General features: G+C 47.3%; 5 protein-coding genes across 5 annotated transcripts; 3 read left to right on the plus strand and 2 right to left on the minus strand.

The window, feature by feature from the left end:
* Positions 1-377: 377 nt before the first annotated feature.
* On the plus strand, positions 378-3,364 carry TRUGW13939_00415 (uncharacterized protein; the record flags this gene model as incomplete). Its single annotated transcript, XM_035483623.1, has 8 exons — positions 378-433; positions 551-1,125; positions 1,189-1,301; positions 1,356-1,411; positions 1,466-1,555; positions 2,055-2,121; positions 2,168-2,317; positions 2,375-3,364. 8 exons carry the CDS (start codon positions 378-380, stop codon positions 3,362-3,364), a joined length of 2,097 nt encoding a protein of 698 aa, XP_035339516.1.
* Positions 3,365-3,641: 277 nt separating this feature from the next.
* Positions 3,642-5,168, minus strand: TRUGW13939_00416 (uncharacterized protein; the record flags this gene model as incomplete). The annotated part of the gene is made up of 1 exon (XM_035483624.1): positions 3,642-5,168. One exon carries the CDS (start codon positions 5,166-5,168, stop codon positions 3,642-3,644), a length of 1,527 nt encoding a protein of 508 aa, XP_035339517.1.
* Positions 5,169-5,589: 421 nt separating this feature from the next.
* Positions 5,590-7,084, plus strand: TRUGW13939_00417 (uncharacterized protein; the record flags this gene model as incomplete). Its single annotated transcript, XM_035483625.1, has 3 exons — positions 5,590-5,733; positions 5,799-5,806; positions 5,863-7,084. 3 exons carry the CDS (start codon positions 5,590-5,592, stop codon positions 7,082-7,084), a joined length of 1,374 nt encoding a protein of 457 aa, XP_035339518.1.
* A 1,938-nt stretch (positions 7,085-9,022) lies between these two features.
* TRUGW13939_00418 (uncharacterized protein) lies at positions 9,023-12,286 on the minus strand (the record flags this gene model as incomplete). The annotated part of the gene is made up of 2 exons (XM_035483626.1): positions 9,023-9,224; positions 9,300-12,286. The coding sequence occupies 2 exons, from the start codon at positions 12,284-12,286 to the stop codon at positions 9,023-9,025; spliced, it is 3,189 nt and encodes a 1,062-aa protein (XP_035339519.1).
* Positions 12,287-13,613: 1,327 nt separating this feature from the next.
* Positions 13,614-16,404, plus strand: TRUGW13939_00419 (uncharacterized protein; the record flags this gene model as incomplete). Its single annotated transcript, XM_035483627.1, has 5 exons — positions 13,614-13,635; positions 14,016-14,095; positions 14,153-14,299; positions 14,351-14,781; positions 14,847-16,404. 5 exons carry the CDS (start codon positions 13,614-13,616, stop codon positions 16,402-16,404), a joined length of 2,238 nt encoding a protein of 745 aa, XP_035339520.1.
* Between the last annotated feature and the right edge of the window lie 91 nt (positions 16,405-16,495).

The following is a 16,495-nucleotide window of genomic DNA, read 5'->3' on the forward strand; positions in this document are numbered from 1 at the left end:
AAAGAGAGAGAGAAAGGATGGCGTGCAGGTCGGGGGAGGTGGCTCGTGGGGAGGGCACGAGACGACCAGGGGGGGGGAGAGGGAAGAAGAGGACTGGAATGGAGTCTGGAGAAAGTCGACCTTCAAATAGAAAGAGGCAATTCAGCTGGCGCTGCGCGCCGCTCCGGGATTCCTGTCTTGGTGCCTTGATGCCTGAGGTGTCTGTTTTTCTCCCGCGTCACGTGACCGCGCTTGAGGAATGCTGGCTCCGACCCAGCCCGGGTAGAACGTCGCTGCAAAGAGAATAATCTCCCCTCCGGAGTTTGGCATCAATTGAACCTCCATTGCAGCTTCCCCTGTGGATCTTTCGTCCCTCCTTCAACCTCTCTTCTCCAACCATGCTCTCTCGCGCTGCTCGCCCGGCCTTGAAGGCCGGCAGTGCTGCTGCCATCCGGTAAGTCTCTTCTTGTTCTTGTTGTGGCCGGACGTGTCACTCCGCAAGACCTGGCCACAATTAAATGCATACACAGCGTAGAGTGTTTTGCTTGTGAATATGCTCATTCTTTTTCAGCGCTGCTCCTTCCAATGCCGCCGGTTTCGCCACCCTTCGTGAAATCGAGGGCCGTCTCAAGTCGATCCGTAACATCGAAAAGATCACCAACACGATGAAGATCGTCGCTTCCACCCGTTTGACTCGCGCCCAGAAGGCTATGCAGGAATCTCGTGTCTACGGTGAAACCTCTAACACCGTTTTCGAATCCGCCGAGACCAAGCCCCTGGACGACAAGAAGACGCTTTTCGTGGTTGCCAGTTCCGACAAGGGTCTTTGCGGTGGTATTCACTCCAGTCTGAGCAAGGCCACCCGCCGTCTCTTGGTCGGTAACGAAAATGCCGACATTGTCATTCTCGGAGAGAAGGCCAAGGCTCAGCTGAGCCGTTCCAACGCCGAGAAAATCGTCCTCAGCTTCTCTCAAGTCTGCAAGGACATTCCTACCTTTGCCGATGCCCAAGCCATTGCCGACCAGATTGCCCTTCTTCCTGCCGACTACGCTAGCGTCAAGATCATCTACAACAAGTTTGTTAACGCTCAAAGCTACGAAGCATCCATTGTCGAGGCATACTCTGAGGAAGCTATCACCGAATCCCGTAAGTCATTACATTTTGCCGATCTCTGGCAATGTATACGCTAACAGTCGACCTTTCACACAGCCAACATCTCTGCCTTCGAAGTTGAGGAGGAAGCTCTGGCTAACCTGCGCCAGTACGCTCTGGCTAACAGTCTGTTCTGGGCGTTGGCTGAGGGCCACGCTTGCGAAATTTCTGTAAGGGACCCGACTTCGCCATCTTCCTATGACAACCGAATTAACATACTTTAGGCTCGTCGCAACGCTATGGAGAACGCTTCCAAGAACGCTGGTGACATGATCCAGAAGTACGTATCCCTTAGCTGCCGATTAGGCTGGACCGATTTTCTAACTGATTGCAGATTCCAAATTCTGTACAACCGACAGCGTCAAGCTACCATTACCGGTGAACTGGTTGAAATTATTACTGGTGCCACCGCCAGTGAGGACATGTAAGAGTTTCCTGCGTGAAATCTCTGAGGGGGTCAATGAATGTAAACTTGTGCATATAAATACCTAGACCCATCATCAGACATGTAAAACCAGTTCGTACCTTATTATTATTAGTCTATCAAAGTTTTCCCTTTGTCATACTACTTGCTCCTGGCTACTACTTACTTTTTCCGTATTTGTTTTTTCCCTTGGATCCTTTCAAACCAGTCTGGAGTAACTCGGCTAACGGTACAATGGACCTTTGATTGGTTTTTTATTTTATTTTTATTTGCCATTTATCAGATGAAAAGACTCGGCTAAAAGCAGCAAATAGCACACAATGAAACCGGGCGCTGAGCAAACGAACCCTGCTTGCCTCAATGAGAGAGCACACCGCGAGGAACATTGCTTTTTGACCGGGCTAATGCAGCCCATTCTGCAATTGAGATTTTGTTTCTCTTACAATAAGCCCCGAATTTCCTTGCCACACGTTACTTTTCTCTTTCCATCCTTCACTAGCTTGATGCTCACCATCCACCTCGCTTTCCCTCTTTCAAAATCAAGCTCACATGAAGGCTGTATCTTGGTCTGTTTGAAGATTCTAAAGGTCTGAAAAACAAGTATTCTCATAGTCTCTCGGAATGGTGGACTATTACAAGATACTAGGCGTCGCTAGAGATGCCTCGGCCAGAGATATTAGCACTTCCTACAAGAAGCTAGCTTTGAAATACCACCCTGATAAGTCTGATAATACAGACAAGTCGCTAGCCTACTTTCAACAGGTTTGTTGCACTTGTTTTATATCGAACTTCTAACTAATTCGATCGTGGCCTATATAGATCCAGGAGGCGATCGAGGTTCTGCGAGACCCAGTCAAAAAAGAGAAATACGACAAAACAGAACCACGTTTTGAGTGGGAAAAAGTGGTGGACGATATCTACAATGATTACAGCGATGCATGGGCAACCTGGGACCCTGAAGACCCGGACTACCAGGAGTTTGCCGCCTGGGAAGAGGCGAGATACAAACAAACTTGGCATGAAGAAGGAGAAGCCGAGGATACGACACAGAGCCAGCAGCAGCAGCAACAACAACAAGAAGAAGAAGAGGAGGAGGAGGAACAACATTGGCGCAAGTCTCAGAAAGAGTGGCGCCAGAAACGTGCTGAGGCGATGAGAGCTCGTATCATTCGAGACGAAGAGAATTTGAACACTGATGAAGACAAATCCGAGATCTTCTCAAAAATTCCAATTTACGAATGCCACGTAAATGGCTCGACAACAACAGAGGAAGATGCTGATCTTCTTCAAAACTCAAAATACGACTCACACCTTGATTCATATCCTCTCATCGATTTGAGTGACCCACCAGAGGACGACCACCCTGGTGGGCAGTATGCAAGCGGAATCCAAGAGCTCCTGGGCGACAATGGCTGGGTTGACAACGAATACATTGAAGCAGTCGTTTCCAATCAACAAACAACGAGCCAGGGCCCGTACGAACGTCTCTCTCGCTTTCTCGAGTATAAACTGTGCAGCGGCCGATATCACCAGGAAAATATGCAGGCAGAAATAGCCGGTCTTTATCTGGAATCGATGCAGCAATGCTTTATGGACTTACAAATGCACCACATGGACGATAATGTTACTTGTAACCCAGAAGGCTTTCGCCAGTGCCACCATCTGGGTCCCTGGGAGAAGCATCTTGGAGCAGAAGAATGTGACGTCTGTGGAATATGGAGGCCTCTTTACACCATGAGTTGCCCAGCGTGTAAAGTCAAAGCGTGCGTGGGTTGCAAGTACGAAAAAAATAATGAAGAGCTGATATGAAATAATTAAATGCCGTTGTTTTAATCTCTTGGGAAGCATGGCTGGGTGTCATTAAAGTGTTTTTGGTTCTTTATTTCGAGTGTCTAGTTGAGAAAAAATTTCAAAGTTATCAATTCAATGTTGAATAAGCAATGGGAATGAATGATGATAACTAATTATGACCAGAAAAAGTAGAAGGTCTATCTAATATTGTAACCAAAAATCTACGCTATTTCGAGTATACACCTTTACAATGAGTCTTATCCAATGTAGAACTTCAGTATATCACGTAGTGATATCAAAAACGTAGCACGGTCAGTTGATTCTCACCATCTTCGCCAATAACGAATCGCTCATTGCCACAGATCTTTCCCTTGACCGAAAGTTGTCTGGACAAGTCATGACTTAGCCTTGTGATTGCGCCAGGCGTATGGATTGTCACCGTGAGTGTATGGGTTTCCGTGCCCTCTACATAGCTTTGGGGAAACAGGTAAGAAAGACAAAAAGATACACCAGCTTTGTTATCGGTTGCCTCGCAAATACCCCAGTAACAAGGAAATGGCGCTGTTTTTGTCCACGGCGGAATTTCCATTGCGCAATTTCCGCGGTATGGAGGAAACAGCGTATCGACTCGTCTCCGCCACGACGGCCCTTGCCCAATAAAAGGAATAGTTGTCACAAAAACTCTAGGTGAGTATTCAAGAGGGTTGTATTCATCAGATAAGCCCGGGTTTTTTACCTCGGTGATGGAAATTGAATCCGAACCGTTGGGGATGTCCAGCCGTATGATCCCAGGAAGTCCTCCCTGTCTCACAGAGTGGAACCCTAGTTCTCGGAAAGTCAAACGATTGACAATAGGCGGGCCAGAGTCAGCTGATGTATCTCTCAATCTCCCTGTCGGATCTTGCGATGCTCTATACTCAGAACGCCGAGAAATGTCCCAGACTGACAAAGATTCGATTGGCGCATCCTCCTCAGCTGTATAGAGGCTGCGGTTTGGTTGCCATACATAGATAGCATAATGACTGCGACTATGTGTAGAGAAGAACCGATCTCTTTCTCCCAAAGGATGTCCAAGAAACATTATTTTCCACTCATTACGCAGTGTGATATCCCAACCACGGCCATCTTGAGTAATATCAAACGAGGTAGCGTAGTGGCGATGCACACTGTCTCTTTCGTTCAGCCAATGGAAGGGTTCGTTTTCTGCCCACTCAATAACCAGCAGTCTATCGTGGAGACGTAATCTTCGAATAATCTTTTCGGCGGTGACGAATGGGACCATGAATGTGTGTTGGGTTTCCAAGTCCAACAGAGTTAGGCAATCCTCGTCTTCGTTTGGAAACACGGCCAATCCTTCTTCATATGTCCAGAGAGCTTGGTCGAAGAACATGTCAATATTATCGCCAAAGTGACTTGAATGGGTTTCCCAGGGAGACACTCTAAAAGTCCGATATCCACCTTTGCCGTGGTTATTATTCCCTTGTAAATTGAATTTCTGGATAGAGCGAGGCCGACCGCGAGCCAGGCGATAGTATCGCTCCGAGACCTTGTCGAATACAGCTCGCCATTGATGCAGCCTTTTCTCCGAGTATTCTTCACCGCAGGCAGATGCAGCGGTTTGGTAGAGCTCGCGAACTTCCTTGGCCAAGGGAAATCTTTCCTTTGCTATGGGGATGAGACTACTTGGGTTCCCAAACGCTTCGTACCAAGTCTGGCTAACACGGCGACATCGGACAATATCTACTGGTTCGAGATAACCGACGAGCATCTGGAAAAGCTCCTGGGGCAGATATGCGATGTCCCCTGGCTGAGGAGATGCCATAGCGGGGTAGCTGGAGATCGTCGGGGACGCATGAGAGGCAGCACAGCGCACCCACGATTGGGATTGCAGTGGTAGAAGGGATGACGAGAAGAGGCCGAGCAAGAACAATTCATGCAAAGAGCCTCAGCTGAGCCAGGGCCGACTCAACCGGCATGTCGACGTGGAGGGAGCTGGTGACTTCGATGGATGGTGGAGCTAGGCTGGGGTAACCTCTTCGGCCGGCGAAAGAAGGTCCAGCCAGCTTCCCGCCAAGAGCTTCAGGACACCTTGCAAAGCTCTCCCCAAAGGCCACGGTTACTGTTACTTGCGAGCCAGCCTATCTAATATTTTCTTCACCATCACAACGAAAACTCGATGATAACCGCCTCTATTTGATACCCTGGGGATTTACTTACCGTGCTAGCGTTTTTGTCTTCTAAGAATGCCGGCACACCTGCATCTGGCGCTGCTCGCCTCTCTCTTGGGAGGCGCCTCTGCTGCTGGACTCTATACCAAGAGCTCTCCTGTGCTTCAGGTAGAGACTAATAATTATGACTCGCTCATTGCCAAGTCAAACCACACATCTGTATGTTGAAAAAAAAAATATACATCTCACGTTATGGAGCAGACAGAGCTAATGAATCGCTTCAGATCGTAGAGTAGGAGACACGCACAACTCCACATGCGCATTCATTCGATGCTGATCATCGTCCAGATTTTACGCTCCATGGTGCGGTCACTGTCAAAACCTGAAACCCGCCTACGAAAAGGCCGCAAAGAGCCTTGAGGGCTTGGCCAAAGTAGCAGCAGTCAACTGCGATGAAGACGAGAACAAACCTCTCTGCGGACAGATGGGTGTACAGGGCTTCCCGACTTTGAAAATCGTAGTTCCTGGAAAGAAGCCCGGAAAGCCGCGTGTAGAGGACTATCAGGGCCAGAGATCTGCGAAAGCTATCGTGGACGCTGTCGTTGATAAAATCCCCAACCACGTTAAAAAGCTGACAGACAAGGATTTCGATAGCTGGACAACAGCAGACGAGTCGCCCAAGGCCATTCTATTTACCGAAAAGGGCACTACCAGTGCCCTCCTTCGTTCACTCGCCATAGACTTTCTCGGAGGACTCCAGCTCGGCCAGATTCGAAGTAAAGAATCGGAGGCGGTGGAAAAGTTGGGCATCACTTCCTTTCCAACCTTGGTACTTCTTCCAGGCGGCGAGGCCGATCCAATAATATACGAAGGCGAAATGAAGAAGAAGCCCATGCTTGAATTTCTAAGTCAGGCAGCCCAACCCAACCCTGATCCAGCTCCTTCGAGCCTTAAAAAGAAAAAGGCAAAAGGCTCGTCAAAGTTGACCGAAAAAGATAGCAGTCAACAGACAGAATCGCCAAAGCCAAACGTTGAAGTGACCGAGGAGGAGAAACCAGTAGCAGTGCCAGTCAAGGCCCCCGAAGTCAGCGAACTTTCTACCCCGGAAGATCTTGAGTCTGCATGTCTTACTCCAAAGTCTGGCACATGCATCTTAGCTCTTCTCCCTGAGACTCAATCCCCGGATTCCGAACTTCCCGACGATGCGAAAGAAGCCCTGGCCACTGTTTCAGAACTATCCCACAAATTGGCCGCTCATCGACTTCCATTTTATAGTGTCCCTAGCATCAACTCTTACTCAAAGGTGCTCCGCTCTCAACTGGGCCTGTTGGAAGAGAGTGGCACGGAGCTCATTGCTGTTAACGGCCGACGAGGCTGGTGGCGCCATTACACACAAACCGAGAAGGACGGCTTCTCCCTCCATGCTGTTGAAAATTGGGTCGATAGTATCAGACTGGGTGAAGGGGCAAAATCTAAGTTGCCCGAGGGTGTTATTGTCGAAGACAAGCAACAAGACCCTGAAGATGAGACGCCAGCGGAAGAAAAAGAGGCGACCCATGATGAACTATAAGATATGTGTTCTTTACTATTGATACTAAATCACTATTCACAAACATGCATTAGGTGTACGGATAGCTGTATGAGTCAACTTATTTCAAGTTCATATCTTGATGCCCCAGTAATCGGTTTTTGAGGTGTTTTATGAAACTTTCACTCAAGAAACGTAAAGTAAATAACATTTTAACCCGTGGCTAATTGATATCTAACTGTGAAACTGTGAGGTGCCCAAAGCTGAAGTAGATTATGTTGACGTTAGGGTAAGAGTTAGGCTATTTCAACTCAGTCATCCTGTCACCATAAATTTGAAGGCAGGCAATTGATTGGCTAGCAAAGTCAGAACTAATACTTGGATACAGGAATAAAGGGCTCAGTATGACATCAACTGATAACTCTATTTTAATTATAATAGTAATATTTTCCCCATCCCATTTAATAACTATAACTCCAACTTGACAAAATCCACGATTCCTTTTCAAAATGACGAGGGGAGGGCGAGTGTACGGAGAGCCAAGCGAATGCTGCGTAGTGTGTGGAGCAAAAGCACTGCATGAGATGAATGCAAGTGTCATATTTGACGAGCGCGAGGAGTGGAAGCAACTCAAGGACCTCGCTTCCAAAAATCAGAGAAGACTTATCTCGGTGATTGTGAAGGCAAAGGATATCGAAAGCATGTATTTTCACCGGCATCCCTGGATGTGGTCACATTTCTATCGAGCCCGTTAGTGATGAATTTCTCCCGGAAAAACTAGCATACGTTGACTCTTGAGAACAAACAGTCATTGACAGACCACGTGTCGGATACCTGGGAATATCAGGGATCACCCAGGGGTTTCGGGTTTGCATGACTGATCCAATCCCTCAAGTCCCCCGTGACCCCCAAACAGCTCGCATTGGCTGTTCTCGCAGTGATTGTCATCGCTCTTCCTGTACCTATTTCCGGCCAGTCGATATTCATCGTCCAGAAACAAATAAGACCGCCAATCAGACAGGCTATGTTGTCCACGCCCATTGCTGGGTCCTGTTGAATCGTATTATTGGAATCGAACGGGTGAAAACCAATCTTAGAATATTTATGAAAGCTGTGGTGCAATTCTGGAGAGAAAATAGAGATATTTGACAGGTCCTTCCCTGCTATGAATATCAAGTCAATAGAGACTGGCAAAGGTTAACAAATGAAACCGGCTGTATAGATGCACCAATATTTGTGCCATGGGGAAATCCAGCGGTTGTGCCAGAAATACAGGGGATTATAGAAAAAGCTACTCAAATCACCGATGGCCCACCGCAAATACTGTCATCAGCATTTCCTCAAATTCCTATGGATATAGCCTTGCAAATTGTTGACACAACCAAGCTGGTCAGTATTGCAGACACCCGCAATATGCTGATTGCTTTTGGGTGGAGGTTGCCGGATGGTTACTGGAAGAGGTGTTGTGAAATGGACCTGATATTCGAATACGACGACCTCTGCAAGATCAATAGCCCTGTAGTGGACTGGCAATTTGTCGGCCTTGCGACTGGGGTACTACTGGAGAATCCTGACTGGTTTCACAAGAGTGGGCTTAAAACCCGTCGTCGGGTCTTTCAATTGCTCAGGCAGATAAACTCAGTCTTCTTGGACTTGCTTGAGCAGGATAAAAAGGATCATGGGGTACTAGTTGAAACTCCTCAGAGAATAATTCCTCTAAGGAAAGGGTTTCTCTAACAAGAATGAAGCCTTCAAGTGTTGATTAACTTTTAGAGGTCATATTTTTGGCTTATAGAGTAGCTTGGTTGACAATAACAATGTTTTTATTCAAGTTATTTACATGCAGGATTTTGGCATAGCAGACCATGAAGCCATGAGTATAAAAAACATCAGCGCCGAACTTTTTCCGTGTTTTGAAAAGAGAACGCCAATCATTAAATGCAACAAGGATATTAGGAAAAAGAAGGAAATCGTGATCCCTTATTTCTTTTTACCCTCCGTCCCTTTCTTGACCTTCTTTCGGATTTTGGATTCCACTTCCTGGTCGTATATTTCTCGCGCGGTGTCGCCTGCCTTACGCTTATGTTGCTTTGTGCTCTTGATGCTCACAGTAGATGCTCCGCCCTGGCGAATTTGTTTTTCAGCATTGTCCCATGATGTCGGACCGTTATTGATTTCATATCTTGAGGCTAATGATTAGTCATGCTTTGTTCCTCAAAAAAAATTTTGTTTTTTTTTAAGTTTGACAGTTACTTACCGATCAAGAGGCAGAGAATCTATCAGAGCTCGCTGTTTTTCCTTCATTTCCTGGTCGATTTCTTCCCCTCCTTCTCGGAGCTCCTCGTCCAAATCGACTTCAAGAGGTTGGAATTTGTCATCGGTGACATCGTCATGGGCAGTAGATACATCGGCAACAGCAGATCTTTCGGGGAGAGCTGCCTCTACAGCACCTTCCAGCAAACTACGGAAATGCGTAGAGATTTTTCGGATGATCTTGATAAACATAGCGAGAAGCTGACTCGCAGGTAGGTTCAACTCTTTCTCCAAGCTGTCCATATCCTTGCGCTGGAGACCAACTCCAAGGAGAATAGACTGCTGGACGCCAGACAGGCTAACTTTTCCCTGTAGGCCGCCAAAGAAGTAGAATTGAGCGACTATGGGGACCATGTCTAGGATTACATGGTAATCAAGCATGTTGTTTGCGTAGCTATCAAGGCGTTTAAGATCAAAGGGAGAGAAAGCACCATCAAGTGTGGCCTTGGTTAATGGTAATGGCGAGAATGAAGGATCCGACTTGGAGCCTGCCGTAGCAGATTCGCAGATACTCAAAGACAAAACAGATGGGAACTCCTTGAATTGATAAGACAGAAGCGAGAGAAATCGTTTATGGAAATCCCTTGCGTATGCACTCAACCAACTGATGTCGTTCGATCCTGCAGCTAATGCTCGTAGCATGACACAAGAGTGTTCGCCGGTCAACTCATTAGCAGTTTGGCGAAGGTAAACTGGGGCAAAGGAAGATCGCTTCCAGAATTTGTGCAATGACGGGGTCAATCCGTAGCTGACTCCGACATAATCAAGTGAATCTGGTCTTCGTTCTGACAGCTTTCCGAACAGCGGTGGCATAGAGCGAATATCCCGTACTTGAACATTGTCCTGTAACAAATTTGCGTTTTCAAGTTCGGCATCCGTTATTCGGACCATCTCATCCGAGGGATAGGAAGCGTCCTCGGAGAGATTGGTGAACTTCCCATCGTAGAAGTCTACGAGAAGCTCAAGTGCTCTGGATCCGTATCCCATGTTCAGGTACTCCGGATTTGTAGCAATGCGAACTACACGCGCTCCTGACAGCCCGGCAAAATCTTCGTCTTGAAATTGTTGGCTGACCAACCATGGAATAAGATCACCACCAGCCCGCTGTCCTCTGCTGAGGCTGTTCATAACACTTTCCCTACTGATACGGCCCTCCAGAGCGACTTGTATCACACACAGAGGCTCTGGCAATTTGGCGGCATCTTCGTCAATTGGTGGGACTAGAACGAAGAGCTGATGGGCAGGAGCGTCACTCATTAGCTGGAGATCGTTTGGCGAGTTCTTGTAGTGGCTAGCCACGTATAACGCCATCATTTGTTGCAGAAACTTCTCGGAGACGGGGTGGAATGAAAACAGCGTATCTCTATTGACATGGAGTAGCTGGCACTGAGACGGATGAGGACATCCTTGAGTGTTTAATTTCGATTTCGGAAGAGTTGCGTCCAGGCAAAGCACCTTGTTGAGCCATTTCTCTACAGGATCCCCAGCAGCATATCGGATAGGCTCAGAGAGAGTTATCTCTCTAAGAGATCGGCCACCGATCGCTTTCTCGGAATTTCTTGTCGACTTTCCAGTTGCACGATCAGCAATATCTGTATCAGCATCTTTCAGACTTGCGCCACGGCTCTGCTCCCGGAGCTGTTGAATGAGCTTCAATGACAGTGACCGGCCAGTACCTTCATAACCATTGATGGTTGAGGCCATGAAAACCAGATATGGCCCCATGAGTTTTCGAACCAATGGTAGCGGGATTGCAGCAGCTTCATCGATAACCAAAAGCTCTGCCTGACCAAGAGCATAGGCATCCTGGGGTTGAATATACTGTATGGTCTGGCGGTGATTTCGGTGGATGTTGACTCGAACAATAGCCTTGTTGAATGCTGGGTTCGTCGACTGGAGAATAGTATAGTCGACGTGATCCAAGTATCCCAGGGCATCAAATCCTTTGAACACAAACTCGAACAACGTCTTCAAGTTCTCCGGGCTTGGGGATGTGATGAAAATATTGCTGTAGCCGTGTGCCACAGCAGCCGCTATAGAAACACCCAAAGCAGCAGACTTGCCTCGCCCTCGACCAGCAGTCAAGGTCACAGTATTCCGCAGAGTCTTCTCGGCGATTGCATCGACGAATGTCAACAGTGCCTTTGCTTGATCAACAGTTTTTGCAAGCGTGACCAATGATCCTACTGGCTGCGTATCGATTAGACTATCTTTGATCTCTTGCAATTCTTTCTTTGATGCCGAATTTCCCTCTTCACTAGGGTCTGGTGGCGGAAGTGGCTTGACATTCTTTCCGCCAGAGATGGGCAGCACATTCAACTCATCATCCACAACCAAACATGAGTCACAACTGCCCAGCGACAAGATGAAGCGCTCATTGAATCGGGCCACCACATCGTCATGAGCTTCGGTACGATAGCGGGAGTGAATATCCATAGAAAGAGTATAAAGTTGCTTCAAACTGCTCATTCCTTTGAGAAGGAGTATCACCATGCCTCCTCCTTCAACGGTTTCGATTGTTCTGGCCAGCAGATTCGGGGTAACGGCTTCGAAGTCTTGCAAGATGCAGATGCCATATGTGTTTCCCAGAATCTTCTCTGTTTCCTTGTAGTAGACGTATCGAATCTGATTCAGACTTAAAAACAGCTCGAACGGGTCCTCGGAATTGGGCTCGCGGATTCCACGTTTGATCTCCTTCTTTATTTTAGCCTCGCGCTTCTTGCGATGACTGGTGAAGCCAATCAGATCTTTCTTGTAGGCCCATAGAACGGATTTATTCTGCTTGACATCGGCGGTGGACATAATGTGGTACAGGTTGACAATAACATCCTTTGCGCGATCGCCCACCACGACGAAGAAGCTGCGTTTCTTCTCCTGGACGCCATTTCGAATCAGCGCGGGGATCCGCGAATCAATGGCCTTGCGCGGCATCTTCTTGGCCGATTGGGGAAGGTCGGCGATCTGTCTGGAGCCAGACAGTAGAAGATTTGATGGACAGTGCAAATCAATGCTCTCGAAATCTCTGATCCATCGGTCTTGGTCTTTTTTTTTTTTTAATGCCACTGTTTACCGCCTAGGCTTCCCGAACTCCCTCTGAGCCGCCCTCACCGCCTTGGCACGTGATATGTAGAATGGCTGCTTATTATTGGCTGAAGGATGCGTTGATCATCTTCGCACATGCAAAGATTCAGAGGCTTCTTGGGATGCATAATCATATGGGATGCTGTGATAAGTCACAGAAACCTGTAATTGCTAGCGACAGTGCAATGCCATGACCCGAGCTAGTCACATGATCCCTGGAAATTATTATTGCGGTTGAAACTTGTGCTTGCGGCAGGTGCGGGGGGCGCTTTCCTTCTATATGGCTTGGCAGTGCTTGGCAATGCTTGCTCTTTCCCTCTGTATCGAGCACTACATACTAGAATTCGACTTCATCTTACAACCACGAATCAATGATATGCTCAAGGTCGCTGCTCGTTAGAAGTCTCTCTATGCTTCTGAGTTTTACTGGCTTTCCACCGCAATATCCTGCACTGTCCTTCTGTGCTGTGGTATGGATCGGCTAGGGCCAAACTGCGGACTGACGTCGTTGTCTCCACTCATTCAGGATCAAAGCTCCGCCCAGCATGGCCATTTACGTAGTAGCACCCCCCGTTCTGTGCCAGCAAATCCAATGCTCTTGTGTCTTTAGTCTTCATACTGCTTTAGTTTTGGAGTCAGGCATGAAGCATCGACGAGGAATGGACGACTGGCCATGGCGCGAATTGCCTTAACCATATCATCGAGGTAGGTTACCGTTCGGAGGAAGTTTATCGTCCATTCCAAAGGCTAACAACATCCAAAGTCTGTTTTTTCTTTGTATAATCTTCACACTGTTCACTTACGACACTACATATGCTTTAGGTGAGCAAATGTTGCTATTATGCCTTTCGCATCAATTTGACCTCCATATCGCAGATCGTCCTGTACTTTCCCTTGTGTGTTCCTGCCTGGTTGCGGGAATAAGCCTCCTATTTCTCGCCAGATTCTTTCCGCATATATTCGACTTTGATCCGTTGCCCGCAAGTAATCATCTTGCGTCTCTTGATGAAGGTCCCAAAACACCATCTCCCGTGTCGCATCCTGCAGGTTCATCGCCGCGGCGTTTTCAGGGATTGAAGAACCTCCGAACTTGCACGCAATGGGTCGTTCCCTGGGTTGGAATTTCCTTGATGAGTGTCAGGGTAGAGCTTTTTCGCCAGGCAACCGTAAATTACCAATGCACGTCGTTGGAACACGAAGTATGTACTTTTTCCCTCTTCCCTTGGTTTGAGTCTACACTACTAGAACTTAGATAGACTAACAGAGCTAACACTACTATTTTCACAGTATGCCATTCCTTTTCTTGTCTCAATCTTTGATTATATCCGAAATCAAAGAATCAAACGTGCCAACTTCGAGCCTTCCCGAAGAGCTGTCTTTCCAAACCTCGCAAGTCGATTAAGTAATGGAAACCTTCACTATGTGATATCTGCAGCAATATTAGCCTCGGCGGGGTTGACGTTGTCATCTATTTCGAACAGCCATCGGTCTACATATATCTGCCCGATAAATAGCCATGGGGCTTTATATATACAATTTGTGAAACTTGCTTCTTTACTACTTGACACCTTTGGTCTAGTTAGTATCGTCGAGCTATTTCAGCGGAGGGGTAACGACTGGGGGAAGTCAACTTTGCAGCTTTTCGGCATTATATTGCTTGTAAGTGTATAAACCATAGCGACTTTCTTTTGCCCAACTTATCTCACATTATATTAGGGCGTTGTAGGGGTCTGGTTACCGGTCGGCTTTGTCGTTTACCTTATCCGGCCGGGATACTTTCTCTTTACTGCACTCAACTACTACCATGCGGTCTTTACCCTAGCCACTCTCCTGACCATCACCTGTATTACTTCATTATGGCTGGTAAGTTCTACAGAGCAGATCTATCTTATCAAGACCGCTAATCTTCCCTAGATATCCCGCTTTGGTTTACTGAACATATCTCTTCTCACATCGTTTCTAATTATCTGTGCTACTTTGACGCGATTATTATTTTCTGGGGCACCTCTTTATGCCCAACCTTCCGTCGGCAAATTAACGTTCAGCCTTCTGGTCTTGCCAATCGGGGGGGCAATGCTGTTGAATGTCAATAAGATGTCCGAAACAGAATCCCGTTTTACGTTATCAACAAAAACGTGGGTTTTTAGACTATTGCTAGTCTTTTGTGCCGGAAGTTTGATCCTGACACTCATGCCACGGAACCAACCGCAGACGCTACCAATTGATATTCTCATTCAAACCGGCAGAGAGCAACATGAAATGTACGTGAATCAAGCCAAGGTTAGCAACAACCTGGAGGAGGCTGTTTCAGAGTACAAAAGGAGGTACAACCAGTACCCACCACCGTAAGTTACCAAATGATGTCCGTTTTTAACAATCAAAATATGCTGATTCTAAATTTCCTGGATAGTGGATTTGACCAGTGGTATGACTTTGCAACCAGCAGGCATTCTCCAGTAATCGACGACTTCGATCAGATCTATTCTGACCTCGCACCATTTCGAGCATATCCTCCACACTACTGGCGACGATTAACGCATGAGCTTGCAACAGATTCCTTTAGTGACATTGGTGCGATTAGGATCCGGAATGGGTCATCGAGAGCCCAAGAAGGTGTCAAGCCTACTCACGCTTGGATGGTTCACGCGACCATGGAGATGCTGGATGCGTTCGTTAAGTACTTGCCTGATATGGATATATTGCTTAATCTCAATGATGAGCCTCGTGTTGCTATTCCGCAGCATGCGATGTCCGAAATGAGAAGTGCGGCCAAGCCTGCTGACTTTGGAAATGGGGAACCTCCTATCAAGGTTTGGTCAGCGGATCGAGAATCTAAATGGGATCCTATAGAGCCTGTCAATATGGCCCCGTTCTCGTTATTCACAGATTATGCCAAGTCTAACATATGGGATGTGGCTAATCAAATTTGTGCACCTTTGTCAAAAGCCAGGTCTGAACGGGCTTGGAATCGGCGTGACCTATGTCTAGATTGTCTGCAGCCACATTCTTTGGAACAGTTTGTGTCAGACTGGACACTGGCAGCTGACATTTGCCATCAACCAGACCTAAAGAACCTACATGGGTTCTTCACGAGTCCTGCTTCTTGGAAGACGTCTCAACATCTTGTTCCTCTTTTTAGTCAAAGCAGTTTGCCAGGGTTCGGGGATATTTTATTCCCCAGTCCTTGGAACTATGTCGACAAGGTCAAATACGAGCCGTCGACCGCGCATCCGGATGTGCCTTATTTGGAAAAGAAGAATACGCTTTTTTGGATTGGGGCTACATCAGAAGGGATCAGCATCAATGGGGAGTGGAAGGGAATGACGCGCCAGCGGCTCATGCATCTTATGAACAACAATTCGGCAACCGCAGTCACAGTGCTCATGCGATCAGGTGCTGATAAAGGATTCAAATATCACGTAGTGGATGGAGCGGCACCCAGGGAGAAACTCGGTCTACAGGCAGATGTTTATCTCTCTGACGTGGTACGATGTGATGATTGCGAGACTCAAGAACAAGAACTCGGCAACCCAGCGAAACGCATTAGTTTCCAAGAGCACTGGAAGTACCGGTATCTATTTGACATGGACGGGGCTGGATTCAGCGGACGGTTCCATGCGTTCTTGCAGAGCCACAGCTTGCCATTCAAGACAGGGTTATTCCGCCAATGGTACGACCCGCGACTGACACCATGGCATCACTTTGTGCCTCAGGATGTGCGCTTGCATGATGTCTGGTCGACATTGGGGTATTTTTCTGGCATAACCGTTCAGGGTGGTTCGAAGGAATCAACGTCTGTTCTGATGGAAGCACACGAGGAAGAAGGGGCTTACATCGCTGAGGAAGGTCGTGATTGGGCACAGAAGAGCCTTCGAAAAGAAGACATGGAAATATACTTTTTCAGACTACTACTCGAGTGGGGACGATTGACAGATGATCAAAGAGATCAGCTGGGCTTTGATCCATAGCAAGGCATCGTCAATACTACTAATTACCGCCATTATCAAAATAATTATAGTCACAAACCACGAAGCGTTTTTTCTTAATGTATGAGACTTA

Source organism: Talaromyces rugulosus, chromosome I, assembly GCF_013368755.1.
Source record: "Talaromyces rugulosus chromosome I, complete sequence".
NCBI lineage: Eukaryota > Fungi > Ascomycota > Eurotiomycetes > Eurotiales > Trichocomaceae > Talaromyces > Talaromyces rugulosus.